The sequence below is a fragment of the Boleophthalmus pectinirostris genome, unplaced genomic scaffold (assembly GCF_026225935.1).
Source record: "Boleophthalmus pectinirostris isolate CB_2022bp ecotype Guang Dong unplaced genomic scaffold, ASM2622593v1 HiC_scaffold_14, whole genome shotgun sequence".
NCBI lineage: Eukaryota > Metazoa > Chordata > Actinopteri > Gobiiformes > Gobiidae > Boleophthalmus > Boleophthalmus pectinirostris.
In genome coordinates this window covers 10,960,122-10,982,318 of record NW_026571047.1, presented here as the reverse complement: position 1 = coordinate 10,982,318, position 22,197 = coordinate 10,960,122, and the positions used below count along the sequence as shown (strand labels likewise).

The window sequence follows — 22,197 nt, the reverse complement described above, 5'->3', positions numbered from 1 at the left end:
TACAAAAGCATATAAACACAGCATTGTGCCTTTTAAAGATAGCTTCTGTTTCTGCATATAGCGCCCATCATCAATGTAGGTCACTCTCTGTTTTATAGATTTTTAATGTGATTTCTTTTCCAGGCCATTCGCGGCCACGGAGTGTTTTAATTTTCAAAATAAAATTGTGGCGCACACATATTTTAATATGAAAGTTCTTATCCGGAAGTGTAATCTGCTTCCGTTCTAAACATTTCATACATTTTTGGTATTGAGCAGGTTATTATTAGAATACAAAGAATTGCATGGTTTTTTTTAATCGTCTTTGCTTGATATTTGCTCACTTCTTCCTGGGTGATTTGGAAAGGTGTCATGTTGTCAGGCAAGCTCACCTGTCAAAATGGGGCTAGCTGTTAGCATGTGCTGCTGTTTGGTGTAGCAGATATTGCAGAGCTATCGGATCATACAATACTTTCTAATGTTCAGTGTACAAGATTAGAGATATTAAATGGCATCACGACAGACTTTTACGGACTCGGACACTGCAGACGAAGCAGTCAGGGCCACATGTGACGACGCTACCTTATGCAAACGGTAAAAATATAATAATCATTCTTTCATTTATAACCATGCCACTCCAGTTACGATAACGTATGAGAAAAATGTACTACTTTAAAACCTTATTTCCACAAAAAGTCTAACTTCAACTTCATTAATAGGGCAATAATAGAATCTCATCTTCTCTAGCACATATGATATAATCATAGCCTATGATAAAAAATAATAATAATAATAATAAAAATAGAACTCAGTATTGTATAACGCTAGCTATAGGTTTTGTTCTTTGATGCCTCTCTCGATTCGTTAGTTGGCATTAGATTGCTGTAACTGTATTCATAGTTATTTGCATTTGCACTGTAATGTTAATTTCAGGTATAATACAGCTACAATATGACTATCCTTATTTTAATATTTTTCTTAATTGTTTAACAGGTTTGCAGCCAGTAAGGGATATTGGAAGGACCTATATATCCAGTATTTTGCAAGATCTGTAGGAGAACGTAAAGCTCCAGAGATAAATAGAGGTGAGCTTAAATACTGGGTTGTCAAAAGACTTAAGTCACAGATATTTATTCTCCTACTACAAGATCTTGCTTCATAAGAGGTATAGATATACGCACATCACTGGTGCAAGGCTACTACAGTGAACGTAGAAAGTGAGACAAAGCCTGCACACTTACTACCAAACTGTTTGTAATGAATGACGTTTTGATCTTTGTTAGGAAAGATTGTGCACACATAAGAAATATTATTTTGTGAGCTTTTTTCCCATGTGTTTACATTTGGATTGGAAAAATAACTAATTAGTTTGAATAGTTTCCTAGTTCACACACAGTACTTATGCAGATTGAGATCTATATCAGAACTAATATTATGAGACCCCATGGCCCTAATTTAAAGAGTAAATTCTCTTTTGTCTTTTACTTTACTATCACATTTCTGAATAATGTGAATATCAAAGGCACTGAGTTTTGTGCCTTTTCTGTAATGAAAATAGAGTTTGAAATGTTGATGTGATGAAATGTGATGATTATTATGAGACCTTAAAATACCTAATATCCACACAGGTTACTACGCTCGTGTTAAAGGAGTCAACCATCTTCTCGATGCTTTCGTTCGGAAAACTGAGTGCGACTGTCAAGTTATCAATCTTGGTGCAGGACTGGACACCACTTTCTGGAGACTAAAGGTAGAGCTTATCTTTGAGTTATTATTTACATTATTACTTTGCACGTAAAAGCAGAGTCACATAAACTCAACATGTGTCTCACAGGAAGAGAACCTCTTGCCGAGGAAGTACTTTGAAGTTGATTTTCCAACAGTCGTGGCCAGAAAAATTCACAATATAAAGTAAGACAACCCTTTTACGTTGCACAGATGGTGTCAATTACAAACAGCCACTGCGTCTCTGCGCAGAAAAAAAGCAAAGTTTTGTGGGTTAGGGTAGGTTGACCAGAAGAGGGAGACAGCTCTCAAGTATTGCTATGCCATACAGTACTCTTGCAATCAAATTTGAGTGTTACACGTTCACATTTTTGTAATTGTGTGAGTTTTCTTTTACTGGTGTGCAAAACCTTTATTTATTGCTTACTGATATAATTCAAATATAAATCTCTTTATGAACAGGACAAAACCTCCACTATCTAAACCGCTCATTGAAACTCACTCAACAGACTCCCTACTATTAGGTAAGTCCAAACATATATCCATGCTTTTTTCTCAAAACTTGCAGCAGGTAGAATGTTTTATTTTGATTATATCTTTTTTCTCAGATGCTAACAGCCTTGACTCTGATCGCTACTGCCTCATTGGAGCAGATCTCAGGGACATCTCTAGCCTGGATGAAAAGCTCAAGAAATTTCAGCTTAACCCAGAGTAAGTGTATTTATGTATTTATGATGTTTTATTGTATCTAATATATTGTTGTCACAGAATTCACTCAATACTTCAATACAAACCAGTTACAATACCTAAATGAGGGTAAAAAGTGCTCTTTTTCAAATAATAGAATTAGTAAAAAAAATAATAATAATAATAATTGTCTTACACAAAATAATATTATTTTCATTATTTTAGCATAAGATCTTATATTCGTTCAGATAAAACCCAAAATCATACTAAAACTGTTTATAAAGCTCAAATTTAGTTCTGTTAATGTGTTTTTTGTAGTATCAATAGCTGCTCAAATCAGTATCTTGTGCAGATATTAGTTTTATTATCCATTAGTATCAGATTTTTGATTTTTTGCAACCCTAGTCTAATTTAACAATCCGTGAATCTTTTCCGCATTTGTTTTTTTCCGTTACAGATTGCCCACAGTCTTTGTATCAGAATGTGTGCTGGTGTATATGTCCCCCACCCACTCTTCAAATCTCGTCCGCTGGGCCTCTGAGACATTTCACACTGCTATGTTCATCAACTATGAACAGGCAAGTCCTTTTATATTGGAGAAGTCTGGGTTTCGTAATAGTTTTATCTCATATGCCCATTTATGCTCAGGTGAACATGAGTGATCGCTTTGGTCAGGTGATGATAGAGAACCTGCAGCATCGCCACTGCACTCTGGCTGGAGTGGAGGTCTGTCAGTCTCTGGACACTCAGGTAATATTGTAATATTTCCTTTATAAGATACTGTAAATTCATATATGTAGATCAGTGAGGTATAATAAAGCTAGACAAAGAATATCCGTGGTAACCCAGAGTTTTAAAAATGCAAAAACTACACTGCAAACTCGGATAAAAAAATTATTTTAAGATAACTTTTCAGCCGAAAGCGATCCTCAGATAATTCTTTTATTTTTTCTTGCTTTGGACCACAGTCCACGTATTGGTTGCAAGCCCAGGAGCTCATATCCCCCTCAGATGAATAGGAGGTCCCAGAGTGAGGTCAGCCCACTCTACAACAAGAGAAAACAGTTAAATATTTACATTAAATGCGTTTTTATTATGTACATGAAATATCTGACCATATTAACAAAAAACATCAACATTAAGTCCACGGGGAGTAACAGTCTTAAATTGGTAAATCCATAAGTGCTCTCTTTGACCAGAGTGTTTCCAGATTTCTTCCACTAGAGGGCAGTTTTACCTGTTCAATGCAAATGCAGCTATAGAGATAGAATGATTAAACACTCTAGAGTAACAGACATACATTTCCCATTGCTATGTTAAATAATGACTCTTGCAAACTAATGATGAGAGCACTTTTTCCTGGAATTTTCTTGAAACTGACTTATTTGGACTTTTTTGCATTTGTGCTTTATCTAATGTGCAAGTGAACAAAAATACAGTGTACAGATATGGAAAACATGTTGTAGACTGTTGTATTATTTGGGAGAAAATAAATATACATTTTCATAAGTCAGTGAGAACATGTCCTGACAAACACAACAAGAGTTTCCTGTATTATCGGGGCTCCAAAAGTTCCATTATATGACCATTTAAGTTTCATCAGTATTTCTGCCCCTGTTTTAACATTACTTTCTATGCAATTTTTTTCCATTCTTACAGTCACAACATGGCTGCCTCAATGACCGCAGCAACAACATCTACGATACCTCTGTTTGTATTTATACCTCATTGGTTAGATGTTCTTGTTTGTGTAATGTTTGCAGAAGGAGAGGTTTCTGAAGGCTGGCTGGGAGCATTCGGATGCCCTGGACATGATGACAGTGTATGGTATGCTCCCCCAAGAAGATGTGGAGAGGTATGAATGAAACCAAGCTTGAGCCTACACTGGCCCCTCACTTTCTGACTTAGAATACACATAAATCTAGTGCAACAAGTGCATCTTTTAATATTTGACCCAGAACAGCATATAAAGAGATGTGGTCTTTAAAGGTGCTTTATGTAACTTTTCTAGTTGAAGATCTGCCTGCCTCTGTTTTTTCTTTACTGGAATGTATCACTACTCTATGACATTAAACTTGTCTCCATGGAGACGAGCAAGTTGTGCCACCAGGCCAAATTACAGGATAGATCTGTCGAGAGGTGACCCATTCTTCATAAGAAAGCATGTTTTTCTGAGTAAAAAAACACTTTTGATGAATTAAATGCAAGCTGAATATGTTAAATACATTTCAGGTGAAGCAATATCACCCCCTGGATGTTTATGTCTGTTGGTGTTCATAATATTATGCTTGGTCCATTCTTTGTTAAATGAATGAATGAAGTGTTTATTTATTCCTAGAATTGAACGCTTGGAGTTCCTTGATGAGAAGGAGCTCCTGCAGCAGCTGCTCCAGCACTACAGCATTTGTTGGGCCACAAAGGACAAACTTAACCTCGGTAATCACACAACACGTCTGTTCACTCATATTCGCAGCTCTGACAGCATGGAAGGGCCAGTAATTTCAAATGATTGTTCCAAATTCCGTCAGAGGCGTCCCATACAATAGCAGGGTCATTGCATGTGGCATTTCTTGTATTTACTTAACATTAGTTCTAACTGTTAAATTGTTCATTTGTGTAACAGTCCACATTTTTTCATGTTTCCTTTACCAGAAACAGCCTATGTTGTGTTTCCTCAGGGCTGGTGCACTTAGCATTTTGAAAGAGGCAGAGTTACGACTTTCACATCTGGACTCGCCAACATCAACAGAGAAAAACGTGAAAAAGAGGAAGTGTCTGACCCCACAGGGCACCATCATGGACCTTCTCCACAATGTAAATCAGTGCTTCTGCACAATGTGCCCCATGAGTGTCCTTCACCACCTCCAGCAGGTTTGAGATAACACCGGACTGTGTAAAGACTGTGGAGTAATTAAGAGTTCTACACTGGCACTGTGGTGCCATGTGCCATGTGTCAATCATTCATAAAATGAAGGCCACCCTTCTGATGTTTGGTCTGTAAATATACAACCAATACAAGGATGATTGTTATTTAAAATATCACGTTTGATGTGCCATTTATCTGCAAGGTAGCCAACAATGGATAATAAATGGAAAGAAATCTGTTTCAACACTACAAACTGAAATCTGTTCATACATGTCTGTTCTATAAATTCAGTACAAACAGAAATCAAATGAGTGGCTTCAAATCTCGCTCAGGGAAGGCATCTGGTGTAATTCTTCCAAATGACTGTATATGGTGCCCTGTAATGGACCAGTAAAGGATTATCTGGAAAAAACACACTCAAAGTGAAGGCTAAAAGGCTATTTTGTACTATGGTATAGTTACTTATGTATACTTATGTATAAAGATGAGGATCACTGTTTGTGCTGAATTTATATTGTAATATTAAGTTTCCACAATTTAACTACAATCATTTCAAGTCAAGTCTCTGCTAGTTTTTATTCTGTCCTTCTGTTAAATCAGTACAATTTCAAATCATTTGTATTGAATTGTTTCAATACAACATAATTAAAACAATAATGTCTAGTAGAATCTCTCTTTCTTCTCCATTTTATAGATTGAATGTCAGTTTGGTTATCTGCTCAAGGAGGCAACTGAGGCCAGAAAAGGGAAGTTACACAGTGATAATGTGATTAAGTGAGATTAACATACAGCTATCGATACTTGTATGTCTGTTCAGGACACTTCAGCAGTTGCCATGGTGAAACAATGCACAGATTAGGAAACACCACTTACACTGTATTTTACGTCAGAAAAAAATACAAAATTGATTTAAACAACACATTTTCTGTGATTAACACAAGCATCCATGTTCCCATTCTTGTTTAGCAAACAAATGAACTCACAAATCCAACTAAGCCAGTTCTTTATGGTCAAATTGTGTTCAAATTTAGATTAAGAGTGCGCAGTGCCTCCAGTTACCTAAACCCCCATAAGGAATGCTGACATCACGTGAAAAATATGAACAACATGTACACAAATCTAGTGTAATGAGATAAGATAATTAATTAAATATCTAAAAATATCAAATCATCTTATATAGTAATAAAATGTAATTATACAAATTGATCCTGGAATACTATTTGTACCGTCCACTAATCAGACAACAGTTCTAATCTAATCTACGCATGTTTTCCAACACTTTAACACTCGTTTTATGATCTGCTCTGACCTGTCACCTTCAGTCTTGAGAATATAAACAATTACAGGAAGGTGGGGCCAACAAAGATGAGGATCTGCGTATGTCTCGTATGATTGTATTTTCCTGTCAGAGCCCTTTATAGGCAACAGAACTCATCACCATCTTCACCCAGCCAAAACCATGACCAAAACTGAGCCTGAGGTCTTCACCATCAGTGGATCCGAGATGGGACAGGTGAACGAAGAAGCTGAGTGTTCCAGGAGCAGAGGGAACAAGCACACGCATATCTATGAGCAGTATGTGCAGCCCTGTCTAGCCGAGTTTTTGGGTTCGACTTTGTTCATTTTTGTGGGGTGCGCATGTGTTGTGGGGAATTCTGCGCCTGGTGCAATTCAACCAGCCCTGGCACATGGACTGGCGCTTTCAATCGTCATCATGCTCTTTGGACAGATCAGGTAAGAGTGTCTAATGAAGGTGTAACGATAAGATATAGATGTACACGTTATAATATGCATTTAACTGTTGGAAAAAAATTATACAGCATTTTTTGCATTTAAATGCAAGGAGGGGGGGAAAATGATCTAACAGTTTGTATGCTACTAGGCTACGCAAATATAATCAAAGATGTATTGCTGAACATACATGTGTGCTTATAGCGTGTGTGTCCAAACATCAGCCAATTGCTCTTAAAGTAAATATTATAAACCAATCAAAACAAGAAAAAAAGTTTTTGGGGGAATATTTTATTATCTTAAAAAAGTATTTCATTTTAGGCCAATGTAATATTTATAAAAGCATGAACAATGCAAAGTTTCGTAATTGTATAACCATTAATTAGATCAATGATTGTTTGAAGGGGAGGACTTCTGGGTCCACTCCAACTATTGGCTAACAGTGAAAAAAGTACAAATACATTATACATTGCGTAACTTTCATAACATGAATATAAAACAATAATTTTTGTATTACTGTTTTGCAAAATGGACTGAATGCATTATTTTTTATTATAGAGCTTAATATATCCAATTTAAGGTAACAATGTTATTTATAAAACATCAAAATTTTATTGGGTAACAATGAGAGGATTGTAGTATATTTTGAATAATTACTGTAGCTTCACAAAATTACTTTTACCTCCATTTTTACTATTTCAAGCATAAATTGATAGAAAGGGCTGTCAGTTTGGTGACAACAAAATGGATCGAAATAATTTAAAATGATAAATAATTTGAAAATTAAATTGAGAAAAAGAAATGCATTACAGTCCTAATTGTTTGTTCGTTTTCTTATTTTTGGTTTTATATTGAAAAAGGGATGAATGAATGATACACGGATTCATTACCACCAACTTACTAGTAACCATTACTACTGTTGCTCTTAATGTTTTTGTTTCAGTGGCGGACACTTCAACCCAGCAGTAACCCTGTGTGTGTACCTTTGTGGAGGGATGTCCTTAGCTCTTGTGGTGCCATACATCCTGGCTCAGATGTTAGGAGGCATAGCAGGGGCTGGCTTGGTTAGAGTAAGTACATCTTCAAAGATTGAAAGGTACAATGTGTAACTTCTTGAGTGCAGAATTTGCTACTTGCTGGTCTCCATGGTGATGTTATTGCTTTGCTTTGTTGTAACATAGTATAACATTCAACTTTATTTGCCTTGCATTTATATAATCACAGATGTTACATTGCTGTTATATAATACCTTGAAAAAAATGAGTGGGCTTGCCTCTCCACGGATCTGGTCTTGCGGCACCACCTGCTTGTATCCTTGATAATAAATATAATAGAATGCTATACTGTGGAACATTACAGACTAAGCAAACAACATCTCCATGGAAACAAGCAGACAAACCCTCAGAAAAGAGAGACATACTTTTTTGATCCCACGGGAAATTCAAGTTTTGTTGCAGCAACATGTACACTGTGCTGCAAATAGAAAAGCTACATAATGCATCTTTAAAAAGCATTTATTTGCAGAATTTGACAGTTATTGTTTCCCTTGCAGGCTGTGTTTAATACTCTCGATTACCAGGCTGGTACTGGGGGCGCCTTTACTCCTGAAGCCATACCTAATGACCTTGGTAAAATCACACTGGCAGAACTTGTTCTGACCATGTTCCTCACTACGACAGTTGCCATGGGAGCAGTGAATGGGAAGACGAGCTCTCAGTTGGCCCCTTTCGGCATTGGACTCACGGTTGCCGCCGATATATTAGCAGGGTAAGACCTATGGGAGGACTTTAAAGGTGCACTCTTGAACTTTTTAGGTGAAGGCTTGTCAGCTTGTCTCCATGGAGATATTAATGCTTTGGCTGGAATGTTGCACAGTATGGCATTAAACCAGTCTTTCTACATGGATCATAAAGACAAGCAGGTGACACCACAGTTGCAGGTCAGATCTATGGAGAGGTAACTTGCTCACAGTAAGAATCCATGTTTTTATATGTATGTATTATGTATGTATGTATGTATGCACACCTGTAATTGAATAAATGCAAATTCATGTTAATGTTAATAAAGGTTAATGTTATACTGTGGAATATGACAGGCAAAGTAATAACATCTCCATGAAGACAAGCAGGTAGTGAACATAGTACACATTTAAGGAAAGTTTTAGACCCATTCAGATATGAATATTCTGCAAGTCTACATATTCCCTAAGACAAATATTGCATTAATTGTCCTTAACTACCCTGTATTTACACAACATGCGCCTTATCTCTGCTAATTTAGCTAGCCTAGTTATAACTGTTTGAGAAGTGCCTGTTGTAATGATCCGCTGTGTCAACATGTGCTGTGACAGAGGGGGACTGTCTGGAGCCTGTATGAACCCGGCCCGGGCGTTTGGACCTGCTGTCGTGGCCAACAAATGGGACCACCATTGGATCTACTGGGTGGGACCTATGGCTGGAGCTCTGTGCACAGTTATCCATGTCAGGTATGTATATAAAAAGTGCTAAGGTTAGATTCCTCATTTAAGTATATCATCATTAGCATAATAATATTCAATATGTTTCCTCTTTTTTTCTTCAATTTTATTTATTTTTTTTATAATTTTACTTTTGGTTGGACGTGGGCAGCAGTTTTACATGTAGAGGAATTACCATAACTGTAACTGAGCAACCATAATGGTGACAAAAAACCTAAATTACCTAATAGTTATGGTGCTGAATAATTATAAATCTCTTCATTGAAAACCAAGAAAACATTGTGTACATAATATTTATATTTAGACTAATTAAATAGACTAAGTAAAGTTTGTTTGTTTTTTTTCCCACAAACTGACATTTACCTGATGTAAAACTATGACAAATATTTGCTACAAGTACTATCCCACCAAATAATCATAATCATAATAATAATAATTAAAGACATGAAAATCTGTATGCATTATGCACTTTAAATGGACAAATGTGGGAAGTTTCATTTGTACTCGTCCAGACTGAGCAAACTATGAATTATTACTATTACTATGAAGTATATATTTGACATTACTTACATTACACATATTATTATATTATTTTGACCATACCTCCAGTGATCTCATCTGGCCTCAAATGCTGCGCAATGTTGGCCCTGGATAATACTTGGGTGCAGCCTGGCTAAATAGCTAATTTCCTTAAGCAAGACACTTCATCCACATTGCCTAGTATGAACACTGAAATATTAAAGACTAAATAAAAGAAATAAAAAATCAAAATTGGTCAATATGAAAAAAAAACATAATTATTTTTTATGCCTCAGCCCTAGTTTCAATTATTGGGAATGCTGCATTATATGCATTAGTCATGACAACTGCATGTATACCATGTTTTACATCTTAAAGATTCCATATACAGTATGTGTAAGTAAAAGTGAGTCACATGGCTGCTAGCTTCATAGGTGAGAAGAACATGATTGTGTGTGTGTGTTTGTCAACTAATCCGAAGGTTGAGGTTTGAATCCCACTCTCGACATAAACATCACTGATTGAGTGGTCAGATCCACTGACCCACAGGTTGGTGGTGCGATTCCACAGATATTGTCATTGTGTCCTTGGGCAAGACCCGACTCACCATTGCTGTCTGTGTACACTGTGTAGTGTGTATGAATGTGAGTGGTTCTTTGAGGTAAAGCGTATTGAGTGGTGGAAAAGCACTATATAAAAAACAACCATTTATCATCCTTAGATGATAAGAATAACTAGATATGTGAGGATTATGATTTAGAAAATTATAATTATCTAAAATGATATTATTGGTGTAAAAATTTAGGATTAATGCAGACCTAAAAATGAACTTTGAAACTTTCTATCATAACCTTGGCTGTGAATCTGGGGTTTATGTAGAGCCAGTGTCAAAGGCCAAAATGGTCAAATCATACAATGTGCAGATACTGATATCAGAGTGTGCGTTTGATCTTTTTGAAGTCATAAAAAAGCAAGAATTGTCCATTAACTGCTATGATAATTAGTGGTCAAAGTCAAAATAGTGGAAAGTAACTAATTACAAATACTCAAGTTACTGTAACTGAGTCTATTTTTAGTAGATTGTTAAACTTGTAATTGCATAAAATTCTAGCCATATAATTGTAAGTACTACATTTACAAACCTAGGGGTTCCTGAGGACAGCACAAGTCTCAGTTGCCACAATAAAGAGGTGTCTCCTTTCCTTCCTATCCCACAGATTTCAGAATGATGACTAATGAAGATAGTTACCATAGTGATTAACGATTAAAAAAGAAATATTATATCTTTTGAATGGTGTAAAGTCCTCAAAATTACTTGTATTGTATTTTAAAACAACGTAACTAATAACTAGTACTTTAAGTAGTAATTTTCATGCTTTATATTTTTACTTAAATACAAATTTTTGACGTTACTTGTAATTGAGTACATTTTTAACCATGTAACTGTATGTTTACTTGAGTACAGTTTTTTATAACAGCAGTGTGTGTCTCTTACAGGTTGTTTCTTGGAGACCGGAAGACTCGAATCATTCTGAGAAAGTGAAAGAGAGATGGTGCAGACTGTGAAAGATGTATTCATATACTGTATGTATATTTAAGAACTCCAATACTGTATCTTGGGCCTAATTGAACGCCTTTCCATTAGAGTGTTAAAAACTCTGGAACAGAGGGAAAACTAGGTAGATCTTAATACATTTCGAAGATGTACTGACATTATTATTATTACTAACAAAAATAAGCTATCATTCTGAATTTCCAGTGGAGAAGGGACTGAAAAATACTACTTTCTAGTATTCCATCTTTACAAAAAATATATACTTTGTGGTGAAGGATGTTATAAAACTTAAAAACAGTAAAAAGTGATTGTATGGACATGATTTGTGAACATTGTTGTACAGTGAAACCTAAAAATCAAGACTTCACTGCAATCAAAATTATTATATAATACATAAATGTTTATTTGTCAAAACCAATTTTTTTCTGAGGCTTATCACAATTTTTCCATTGAAATCGCATTATATTCCACTTCACTTTTGCCTTCACTTGCCTCTATTCTCTAATCTAAAATATCTATATCTGCAAACTTTTAAAGGGTCTATAATATCTTGTCTTCTCATAAAATGTTAAAGCTCTAACTCTTTAATGAATGTTTGTGTTTCATAATGCAATAAAAAAGCTTTGTGTTTACATTAACAAAACAATGTTCCCTATAATTCACACACTGGATTAGCTTTTCTTTGAAATCTTTGTTGGATTCAGTTGTTTGGATCAAAGTCTCAAATGTAAAAACTTGGTTTGATCATTTTATTACTTGCTGTAAGGGCGAGAGTACTAAAATCTACAATAAAACAGATTATGACCATAAACCTCTGCCCTCAGTTAACAGCAGCGTTCACCTGATAGATCTGGTTCTCATCAAATGTATGCTTAAAGGTGCATTATGTAACTTTTCTGGTGGAGGATCCGTCAAATGTTTTTCTTCATGGAGATGCCATTGCTTTGTTTGAAATGTTTCACAGTATGGCATTAAACCTTTCTATGTTCATGGACACCAACCAGACCAAGTTATAGGTCATGTTTGTGGAGAGGCAACCCCGCTCACAGAATGTCTCTTTTTTTTTTTTTTTTTTACTATTTTTGAACAGTAAATCCACCTGTAACTGAATAAATGTAAGGTCTGTATTTAAAAATATGGATATGTACATTTTTTATCATGAGGATTAACTTCCCAATGTAGCAACAAAATTCTCCATCTGATATTGTGCTGGTTGTTTATTTCAGCATTTATAAGCACTTTTTGTTTTTTTAATTGAATTGTGATTTGAATTTCAAAATCACGCATGATGAAATTTATTAGAAAAATGGTACTCTCTGTGCGCCATTCATTAAAAATAATTTTGTTTGGTTGTATACAGTAATAATAGCTTAAAAGTCCTATATTATACAAAATTGAGTCTTGTGAGCTTTTAGCCATGTTGTTACCTCCCCAAAGACATGCCTGGAATTTTGCTTCATTTACACACATTTGACTAATCCTTTATTAATAGTGTGTCTATATCTCCAAAGCTGAAAATGCTCTCTTCCACTTTGTGATGTCATGTAGTGGTAATTTTCAAGTTAACAGCTACTGTTTATTCTATAGAGATAGGAATTCCAGAGCTGAAATGTTCAAAAAATTCTAGTGAAGGTGTATGGAGTTTAAAAATACAGTAGAGCACTTCCTGTATTACCACATGACAAGGTGGAACAAAGTGTTTTCTGTTTGCGAGATGAACACAGCCTAAATATGCAGGATTTGTGGGTTAAAAATGTGTGAATGCAAAAAAACACAACTCCAGGTATGTTTGTGATGAGGAAACAACATTATAACAAAGATAAAAAATAACATAATATGGGCCCTTTAATAACTATTCCATAGGACCACAGAGAATTAAACATGAAACATTAAATAGGATAGCCGTATGTGGATTATCAAGTAGGTATTTTTTTCCATAATTCAATTTCCATGATTGAAATACAGTTGTTTTCATTTGACCTCTGTTTCAGATATGTGCACAGCTATTGTTTGTTCAGTGTAATATAATGTGGAATAATTATCAATCATCATTATGATAGCAAATCTGTATTAATTGCCATAGTATGAAGATTGCACTATGGAATGTCAAGGACTCATGGATGCCAACTACCCAGGTCTTATCTTTACAGGTTAATGCTCTCTATAGCTTAGCGGAACAATCCCATAACAACAAATGCAATGCTACCTAAAACGGATCTTAATCTCTAATAATATTCATGTAAACAAGCTGGCTTCCAACCTTGACTTAGCCTTAGTCTGACCAGCCTGATATACCACTACAAAGGCTGGTTTAACTTGGGTTCAAGACAACTTAGTCGTCTACCACTTCTGATCTTTATTACCCCTTTGACGCAACTGTAGTAGGCTTGCTCCAGATGGATATAAGTAACCATAGTTCCCCTTTGTCAGGCTTGTGGCAGTCCGATCACATTCTCTGGACAAAGCACAAGTCTGGAACAACATGGACGTGGACAAAATGCAAATGGAAGGAGAGGAACTGATGGAGGACAAGAAAAAGGCAGTTCCTAAACCCAAAAATAAATATGAAAGAGTGTTCCAGCCCTGTTTAGCAGAGCTGATAGGGACTATGTTTTTTGTTTTTGTTGGCTGTGTATCTGTCATTGAGAATGTCCCAGCTGCTGGGAGACTGCAGCCTGCTTTGGCACATGGGCTAGCTCTGGCCACACTGGTAGCAGTCATGGGTAATATCAGGTAAGAGATTTTAAGTGTATGTAAATTGTCTAAGGTTGATTGCTTATGTTTAATTTCTAATCTCTTTGTCAGTGGATCCCATTTCAACCCTACGTTCACTATCGCCATCTACCTGTGCGGGGGCATTGAACTCACAATGGTGGGGCCGTACCTTGTGAGCCAGTTGATTGGAGGTGTGCTGGGGGCAGGAATGGCAAAGGTCAGTAATCAGAATGATATATGGCAGCTTTTTATTTTATTTTATTATATACATTTTTTATTTATTCATGTAATTATTTTTTGATGTTGGATAAAGCACCAAATAATGAAGTATTGAATATTATTTTTTTTTTAGTTTTGAGGCAGAATTTAATTATTGTGGCTAAACAGACCCAAATTTCTATTTTATTAAACAAAACTTGCTGACCCACCTATGATGGTGAAATGTTTTTTGTTTGTTTTTTTGTCTATATTGTTAATACAAAGATAATATTCAGTGTATATTGATGTCTTTATTGTGACATTACTCATATTATACTAATATTGTAACACTATCTGCATTTAAAGTTGTTTTCATTTGATGGGTTAAAATTTCATACAGCTTTCGATTTTATTTACTTAATTTCATTGAGTTGCAGTCATTTTATGCAGTATACATCCAAGCAATAATAGGCTATTTAGAATTTTGTTAACACTATAAAAACTAATCTAACCTAAACCATAATTAATTGAACGTACATTAATAATTTTCCTAAAGTTATCATGTGTGCTGATGAAAAAAGAAGCTCTTTGTTAATTCTTACAGGTGATGACTCCAGCCGAGCGGTACATGAATGCCACAGGAGCAGCCTTCGACATCCTGAGGCCGGAGTCGAACAGCCAGCTCTACAGCGCCCTCTTTGGGGAGATGACCATGACGTGCATGCTCACTATGGTGGTGCTGCTTGTGGCTGTCAACAACAAAACTAAAACTCCCATGGCTCCGTTCCTGGTGGGCTGCACTGTCATCGCTAACGTGCTTTCAGGGTGAGATAAGTAACATGCTTAAAAGGCTTGTTTAAAGTGTCATTAACTTATGGAATTTATTTATTTAATATATAAGAGGCAATGTAATAGAGCTAATGATATAAAAAAGTACTACCTCTTAATGAAGGAATTTTCAATGCAAAAAGAGTGCTCATAAAACTGAAGAACTTGAACAACTATTTGGGTTATTCCTTTTTTTTTAAAAGTTTGTTTGTCTGTTATTACCAGAACATCATTGAATTATACCTTTTTTATTCTCAGCCCTCAATACAACTGTATATTTTGACCAGAGTTGGTAAAGTGTCTTGCTCAGCGACACAGCCCCCACAGTAACAGAGTATACTCAAGCAAGTTTGAACTCACAGTTAGTGGTTAGTGGATGAGACATATGCACTATAAGGGATTTTATTGATTTGAATACATGAAAGAATGAGAGCCTCGTATATCAATTACTAGAGATGGGTGCGTTGGAGGAGAGGGAGCAACCCAAGAACATGGAGAAAAATCCTGCACACCGTCTTACTTGCAAATTGTGAAATTTATTAGGACAAACCGTGCAACGTTTCGGCACTAGGCCTTCGTCAGGCAAACAGAATGAGAGCTCAGGTGGCCATCTTAAATAGGGTGTGGCAAGCACCCAAGGGTGACCGGTCATAAAGAAACAGTGCACACAAAAACCCCATAATTTAAAAAACAAAGACAATCAACATATAGTGTAATAATAATACAAATAATAATAATGAAATAGTAATCATCATATAACAATCATAGAATAATATTAGAAAAGTAAGAAGAATATATGGATACATATAGACATAGTATACATTCACCCAACTATAAAATAATGTTGTCGTGCCATATACACATCTATATATATATATACACAATGAATGTTAAGCTGTAGCCCATAAACAGCCCACCCAAAGCAAGAGTCCTAATGATGTAAACTAATGTTTACAAAAAGATGCTAAGATTAAAATCGTCATTGAGTCCTTTAGGAGCTAAAGTTTGGAGAGTGTGAATCCAAAATGCTTCTCTTTGTTTAAGTATGCGGTCATGGTCCCCTCCTCTGGGTGGAGGGGGGGACATGCTCAATGCCACAGAAACGTAGAGAGCAAATATCATGTCTCTGATCATTAAAATGTACTGCTACAGGGTAGTCCCGGTCATTTCTTCTGATGGAGCTCTTGTGTTCACTTATTCTTTGTTTAAGTTTTCTTGTGGTCTTGCCAATGTCCACTAGGCCGCATGGACATTTCAATATTTAGACTACATTTCAATATTTAGACTACATGCGTAGATGCACTTTTTATGGGATATTTTTTACCAGTGTGAGGGTGTAAAAAATGATCAGTTTTTAACACTTTTTATGGGATATTGATTTGAATACATAAAATTTGAGGGAGAGAGGTGAAAAGTACCACAACTACTCAAAATGTGAAGTTGTATGTAAATAAATGGGATACTTTCATAAAAATCAAAAAGGCTAAAACCTTATGGAGAAGTGTTTTGACGCTTTTATGTCATTGCATCTCATATTTTCAAAAATGAAAAAAAAATAACATCAAGTTTCACTTATTATAGTAAATGCCTCCTCTGTATAGTACGCTTCTAACTAAAAATACATTCACTCTTCTGTTGGAACAGGGGTGATATTTCAGGGACTTGTCTGAACCCAGCCAGAGCTTTTGGACCTGCAGTCATCGCTAACTACTGGATGTACCATTGGGTCTACTGGGCGGGACCTATAAGTGGAGGCCTGCTGGCAGCTATCTTACTCAGGTTAGAAATGTCACTGTAGAAGCCAGTTGTGTTATGAGCGTTGTTTACAATGTTATTTCTCTTCCAGGCTCATTCTTGGAGACGAGAAAGTGCGTCTTATTTTGAAATCATAGTGGCCAGTTTTGTGTATTTGTTTTGTTTTAAGTTACTTCAACTTCTAACAGTATAAATGTTATGTAAATTATCACTATGCAAACCATGTGGTGGTTTGCAAGAGTGGGGGCAAGAGTCAGTTTTCCCTATTGATTACATGGTCTTGTCATATGAAATATCTAAAAGGTAAATTCACAAATTTTGAACCTAATGATTTCTATTAGTGACAAGCACCTCATCTGTTTTATATATTATAGATCTATAGAATATTGTGATGTAATTTGAAACCCAGCCATAAGACAATATCAGTTTATTTTTTTTTTATGTCTATAAATATGGATTTTTGATAAATAAACTACAACATTGTGTTGAGTTGTTTGAATGCATTTTATTTAGCCATTCTTTAAGCAGTAGTTACATGCTTCAGTCAAATTTTTTTAACGGAACTTCTCAGACAGAGCCTGAGCAACACAGTCCATGAATTTGTCAAAAGAGGCATGGACCTCAGGGGTGAAGTCTTTCGGGAACAAGGTGGCGATGACGACCATGAGGCAGTGGGCCATAAACTGTAAAAGACAAAAGTGTTATCATTGAGTAGCCTTATGCCATTCTTGTGATTTGCGGTCAGTTTTTTTTACCTTAAAGTTGGATGGGTCGACCCTGAGCTGGAAGGCGTGCTTCTCACTCAGATCCAGCAGGCCTTTGGTGATGTCATCGATGTTTTCCACAGCCAGGCACACACCAGACAGGATGATTTTGCCGTGTTCCTTGATGGGCCCAGAGCCCGGTGTGAGATCGGACCAGTGGGAGAAGTATGTCTTGGTCTGAGGGTAGCAGGTGAACAGCCTGGAGACAAGATGCAATGATTAAATTAAAATTCGTATCTTCATCGTTAACAAACGTTGCTTACCGAAGACAACGGGTGCACTCACCTGCCAAGGGTGTCACATCCGACCACGTCGGCGGATTTGTTCACCTTGTTCCACAGCGCCTTGACGGCGGATTTGTCTTTCTTGGTTCAAACTCATTGTGTGAGATACCCAGCTCTTCTCCGGACCTCTCCTTAAATTCTCTCACTGAGAGTCACACCCACAAAAACTAATGCCAAGTGCCGCCCGATGACGTACAGGGACCCGTTTGCCACTCTAGATATCATGTCTTATCAACGCGCGCACCAGGTTTAGGGTTGGGATCAGTTAATTTTACGCATATGGAGAACTTGGCACGCAATGCCACAGTCATACTAAAAAAAATAAATCCCACAACAAGTTTGACTTCACATATACTATTCACATAAAACATCATGTCCTGCCATGCCATAATTAAACTGATTCATTCAAAGCATTATCAAGGCAATTGCGTTAATTATTAAAACTTGCAAGAAAGATTGCGTTAGGGTAGATTTCAACTGAAAGTTAAGACGAACCTATGGAAATTCAGAATAAAATAAAACATCATTTTCATAATTTCCCCCAACTTAAGGTTTAGGCAAGTCGTCTATGCCAGTGAACGACTAATCACACTGAAAGAGGGAGGTGTAGAACTAGGATCGCACTGGGCAGTGCCCATTAGTTGAGTTCTGAACTCAGACACTGCACGTGGATCCAGGGTACATCTTCAGCAACGGTTTATCCCAACGGGAAACACGTCTACATCAAAGACATTTCATTGCTTCATTAAACACTGCTGGACTAAACATCCGCTGCGGGTTTCAATCTCTGGCACAACGTGACACTCTGAACTGAGTTTGGATGCAAAGTAACATTTTTATAGATTTATGTAGACTGTGTGTTATATTTCCTCACAATCAAAATAACTAGATTTTTTTCTGGCTTGCAAAGTTGTGATATGTTGGTAGTTAATGCTGTTCCAGTCTTTTGCTGAAAAATTACAGTTACTATGAATTACTCCATGACATGGAGGAAATGATAATAACTGCAGTCTCGCTGAGAAAGACTGGAACAGCATTAAATGATGTATTTAAGATTTATATAAGAGAGATAACTGTGTTCCCAGATATGAGGTAGACCTGTTCAAATCAAATAGCTTTTACTGATTAAAAAAAATGTAATTCAGATTTTTTCTTAGTTACAGAAATACCAGACGTGATGGCTAATTTATTAATTATTATTAATTTGGTGTTTTGTTTCTGAAGACAATTATCCAGTCAGAAAGCAAAATGAGGTTCAAATGAGTCTTTCAATAGGGATGCCAGTTTCAATGCTGAAATTCAGTTAGCTAACATACCTAAAATGCTTCTCTCTGAGTTCAATCCTCACTACCTAAATCCTAGCACTTGCAGCCAATCATTAGAACTAGCAAGAAGCTTGTGAACATTGAGAATTCTACCTGACTGCAGTGTATGAGGTCTGGTGATGACACTGTGAAGGAATTGTGAAGTGTGTGGGGGAACATCTGAATGTCCTTTCTTCAAATCAATATGTGTGGATGGTAATTGCAATAACAGCATATGGTTTCCAGTCATAATGCAATGCACAGACAGATTGGAACAGCAATAGGTGCCAAGAGGTTATAACCCCGAAAGCTTGTGCACCCAAAAAGTCTTGATTTCTTTGTGAGAGAAAAATAAATAATGTTTTCCATGTAAGTCTAACCTTTTATGGCCTACAGTTCATGAGGCAACAATGAAAAAGTTCAAACTTGTGTTGCGTCAGTCCATATGAAATCAGCCATTTTCAAGGAATCTCCCCTATGAGCCATCTCAGATTTGACTGAAAAATAAATAAATAAAAAATTCTAAAATTACCAAATAAAAGAATCTAAAATTTAAGCTCAATCCCTTCTTCAGTCAATCCTGTTGAAATTTTGGGGCCATGCTCACTTTTTCAGACACCTTAATTTATAAGCATGTTTGAGAGACTTCATAAAAAATAGAGCTAGGAAGCTGAAAATTTGTATTATTGTAGATTCTTGGTCATAGATTCTAAATCTGTATAAATATTGGGTATCTTTATTAAGGGGGGTGATGTGGGCCCCCAAAATCTCACATTTGATTGCCGCTCAATTTTGTTTTCAATTTTTGAGGTCCAAGATCTATTTACTCCAAGCAGATATTTACAAACTGTTGAGTTTGAATATTTGAGAGAATGACCATTTCTGATAACAGTCTCACAGTTTTCTGAGCTTTCATGTGGATGGTGTAGAACCCCAAATATGGTGACAGACCAAATGTGATCTTTTTGGCCCCTTCTTTGGACCCTTGGTTCCCCATGTGGACACAGTTAGATGTTGATCAAATTTTTACCAGAGAAACTTTGGCATATTCTGATTTAAAGTAATAAAAACATCTACTATTAACTTCCTTCATTTCAAACTGAATTTTTGAAAATGAGCTCTCACGGGTCATTTTTGGTGGAGCTTAGTTACTTTTCCACCTGCTAGAAAGGTTCAGTTACCTTTAATAGCTTTAAACACTATTTGCTTGTTATAAGGGAAGACAACTGGAGATTAGTTGTGGTACATTGCTTGGAAAAGTGTTATTAATTCTTTGAGAAAATTCAACTATTAACTTTGTACAAAATGATATATATATAAAAAAAGGTTTGTTTGCATTATTTATTCTATTTTTATTTGAGGAAGATAATTTATTTGTATCTCACACAGAAACATAGCTTTTCATGGGGTATAAGTAAAGCAACAAAAGTTAAGATGGTATTGATGGAAACTAATCCAAGACAAATTACAATTGGAATACTCATTGCCTGTTAAATCACAAAGTCTTTGATTCTATAACCATGGCTTTCAGTGCCACCATATGTGTATAATTTTTGCACAAAAATATTACAAGAAGAAGGCGGTAACATTAACAAGGAAAAATTTGATACTGACACAAAAGTTACCAAAATACAGTCATCTGGTCTGTTATTTGTTCAACTGCTAAAAATTACATTTTAAAAAATCAGTGTGAAAAACAACCTCAGCAGAAAATACCAACATACTGGAAAAATCTGACCATTTTGGTTCGTTTTCCACCTACATGTAGATCATCTGTATTGGTAGCTTGCATACTAAGTGTTCCTAATTACTAATGTACTTCAGAAGTAATGCTTGGATCCTGTCATAATCTGAAGTGTCAAGGAGATAATTTCATGCTCTTCTTCTCTGAACTTCTGGTACATTAATACAACAGATTATGTGCTCAAATGGGACCCAACATGGTTCTGCCGATGTTCAAGAGGCCAGATGAGGGTTCTGTTGTCTCCATTCAGGAATCTCACGTAGACATCACCATGTTCATCTGAAAGCTCTGAAATATTCCCAATGAACCACCTGATGTCATAAATACATGCATGTATTGACCTGGCTGGTACAGAGAGATATCTGGCACAGTCTCATTTTGTATATCTGAAACTGACACTTAATACATAAATTAGTACATAAATGATCTAGAGATATTCTCCTCATTTCTACTTTACCATTTGAAACCAGAATGAAACTGTGGTGTGATCTAGTCTCATTCACATTCTTTACCTTGCTATAGCACTCTTCAAATTTGGAAGCAAGTTCATGGTTTGTTATGTCTTTAGAGCTTATAAAGAAAACCGTCACATTCTTTATGTTTTGTGAAGCCCACTCAAATATCTAGAGTGAGGTCAATATTTCATTACTGTCAGTTGTCTGAAGACTGGTCCTTGCAGTCGAGTGTTTTACTGTGCCACCAAAACCATCACAAGCAATGTACCACAACTAATCTCCAGTTGTCTTCCCTTATAACAAGCAAATAGTGTTTAAAGCTATTAAAGGTAACTGAACCTTTCTAGCAGGTGGAAAAGTAACTAAGATCCACCAAAAATGACCCGTGAGAGCTCATTTTCAAAAATTCAGTTTGAAATGAAGGAAGTTAATAGTAGATGTGTTTATTACTTTAAACTAATCAGAATATGACAAAGTTTCTCTGGTAAAAATTGTATCAACAACTAACTGTGTCCACATGGGGAACTGAGGGTTCAAAGAAGGGGCCAAAAAGATCACATCTGGTCTGTGACCATATTTGGGGTTCTACAACATCTGCATGAAAGCTCAAAA

The 22,197-nt window shown here is 36.0% G+C and overlaps 4 protein-coding genes across 4 annotated transcripts; 3 read left to right on the top strand and 1 right to left on the bottom strand.

The window, feature by feature from the left end:
• The first annotated feature begins 215 nt into the window (after window positions 1-215).
• lcmt1 (leucine carboxyl methyltransferase 1) lies at window positions 216-5,920 on the top strand. The gene is made up of 11 exons (XM_020924294.2): window positions 216-573; window positions 973-1,064; window positions 1,608-1,729; window positions 1,814-1,890; window positions 2,167-2,228; window positions 2,313-2,415; window positions 2,849-2,969; window positions 3,040-3,141; window positions 4,155-4,246; window positions 4,730-4,827; window positions 5,070-5,920. The coding sequence occupies exons 1-11, from the start codon at window positions 488-490 to the stop codon at window positions 5,090-5,092; spliced, it is 978 nt and encodes a 325-aa protein (XP_020779953.1). The 5' UTR covers window positions 216-487; the 3' UTR covers window positions 5,093-5,920.
• Window positions 5,921-6,716: 796 nt separating this feature from the next.
• Window positions 6,717-11,669, top strand: LOC110159775 (aquaporin-8-like). The gene is made up of 5 exons (XM_020924383.2): window positions 6,717-6,991; window positions 7,932-8,058; window positions 8,541-8,755; window positions 9,339-9,473; window positions 11,481-11,669. The coding sequence occupies exons 1-5, from the start codon at window positions 6,717-6,719 to the stop codon at window positions 11,524-11,526; spliced, it is 798 nt and encodes a 265-aa protein (XP_020780042.1). The 3' UTR covers window positions 11,527-11,669.
• Window positions 11,670-14,020: 2,351 nt separating this feature from the next.
• Window positions 14,021-17,453, top strand: aqp8a.2 (aquaporin 8a, tandem duplicate 2). The gene is made up of 5 exons (XM_055149853.1): window positions 14,021-14,271; window positions 14,344-14,470; window positions 15,056-15,276; window positions 16,924-17,058; window positions 17,126-17,453. The coding sequence occupies exons 1-5, from the start codon at window positions 14,021-14,023 to the stop codon at window positions 17,169-17,171; spliced, it is 780 nt and encodes a 259-aa protein (XP_055005828.1). The 3' UTR covers window positions 17,172-17,453.
• Window positions 17,454-17,514: 61 nt separating this feature from the next.
• hbae5 (hemoglobin, alpha embryonic 5) lies at window positions 17,515-20,383 on the bottom strand. The gene is made up of 4 exons (XM_055150518.1): window positions 20,285-20,383; window positions 18,084-18,163; window positions 17,790-17,997; window positions 17,515-17,717 (listed from the first exon to the last, which is right to left on the bottom strand). Exons 1-4 carry the CDS (start codon window positions 20,381-20,383, stop codon window positions 17,589-17,591), a joined length of 516 nt encoding a protein of 171 aa, XP_055006493.1. The 3' UTR covers window positions 17,515-17,588.
• Window positions 20,384-22,197: the final 1,814 nt, after the last annotated feature.

Excerpts from the sequence above, each read along its gene's own strand:
- hbae5 (XM_055150518.1), bottom strand. The coding sequence starts at position 20,383 with ATGGGGAACCAAGGGTCCAAAGAAGGGGCCAAAAAGATCACATTTGGT. Across the intron at positions 18,164-20,284 it reads ACATGAAAGCTCAGAAAACT|AAAGACAAATCCGCCGTCAA; the intron begins GTGAGACTGTTA and ends GTTTGAACCAAG. Across the intron at positions 17,718-17,789 it reads TCGACCCATCCAACTTTAAG|TTTATGGCCCACTGCCTCAT; the intron begins GTAAAAAAAACT and ends TGTCTTTTACAG.
- aqp8a.2 (XM_055149853.1), top strand. The coding sequence starts at position 14,021 with ATGGACGTGGACAAAATGCAAATGGAAGGAGAGGAACTGATGGAGGAC. Across the intron at positions 15,277-16,923 it reads ATCGCTAACGTGCTTTCAGG|GGGTGATATTTCAGGGACTT; the intron begins GTGAGATAAGTA and ends CTGTTGGAACAG. Across the intron at positions 17,059-17,125 it reads CTGGCAGCTATCTTACTCAG|GCTCATTCTTGGAGACGAGA; the intron begins GTTAGAAATGTC and ends TTTCTCTTCCAG.
- LOC110159775 (XM_020924383.2), top strand. The coding sequence starts at position 6,717 with ATGACCAAAACTGAGCCTGAGGTCTTCACCATCAGTGGATCCGAGATG. Across the intron at positions 8,059-8,540 it reads CAGGGGCTGGCTTGGTTAGA|GCTGTGTTTAATACTCTCGA; the intron begins GTAAGTACATCT and ends TTTCCCTTGCAG. Across the intron at positions 9,474-11,480 it reads TGCACAGTTATCCATGTCAG|GTTGTTTCTTGGAGACCGGA; the intron begins GTATGTATATAA and ends TGTCTCTTACAG.
- lcmt1 (XM_020924294.2), top strand. The coding sequence starts at position 488 with ATGGCATCACGACAGACTTTTACGGACTCGGACACTGCAGACGAAGCA. Across the intron at positions 2,970-3,039 it reads TGTTCATCAACTATGAACAG|GTGAACATGAGTGATCGCTT; the intron begins GCAAGTCCTTTT and ends ATTTATGCTCAG. Across the intron at positions 3,142-4,154 it reads GTCAGTCTCTGGACACTCAG|AAGGAGAGGTTTCTGAAGGC; the intron begins GTAATATTGTAA and ends TAATGTTTGCAG.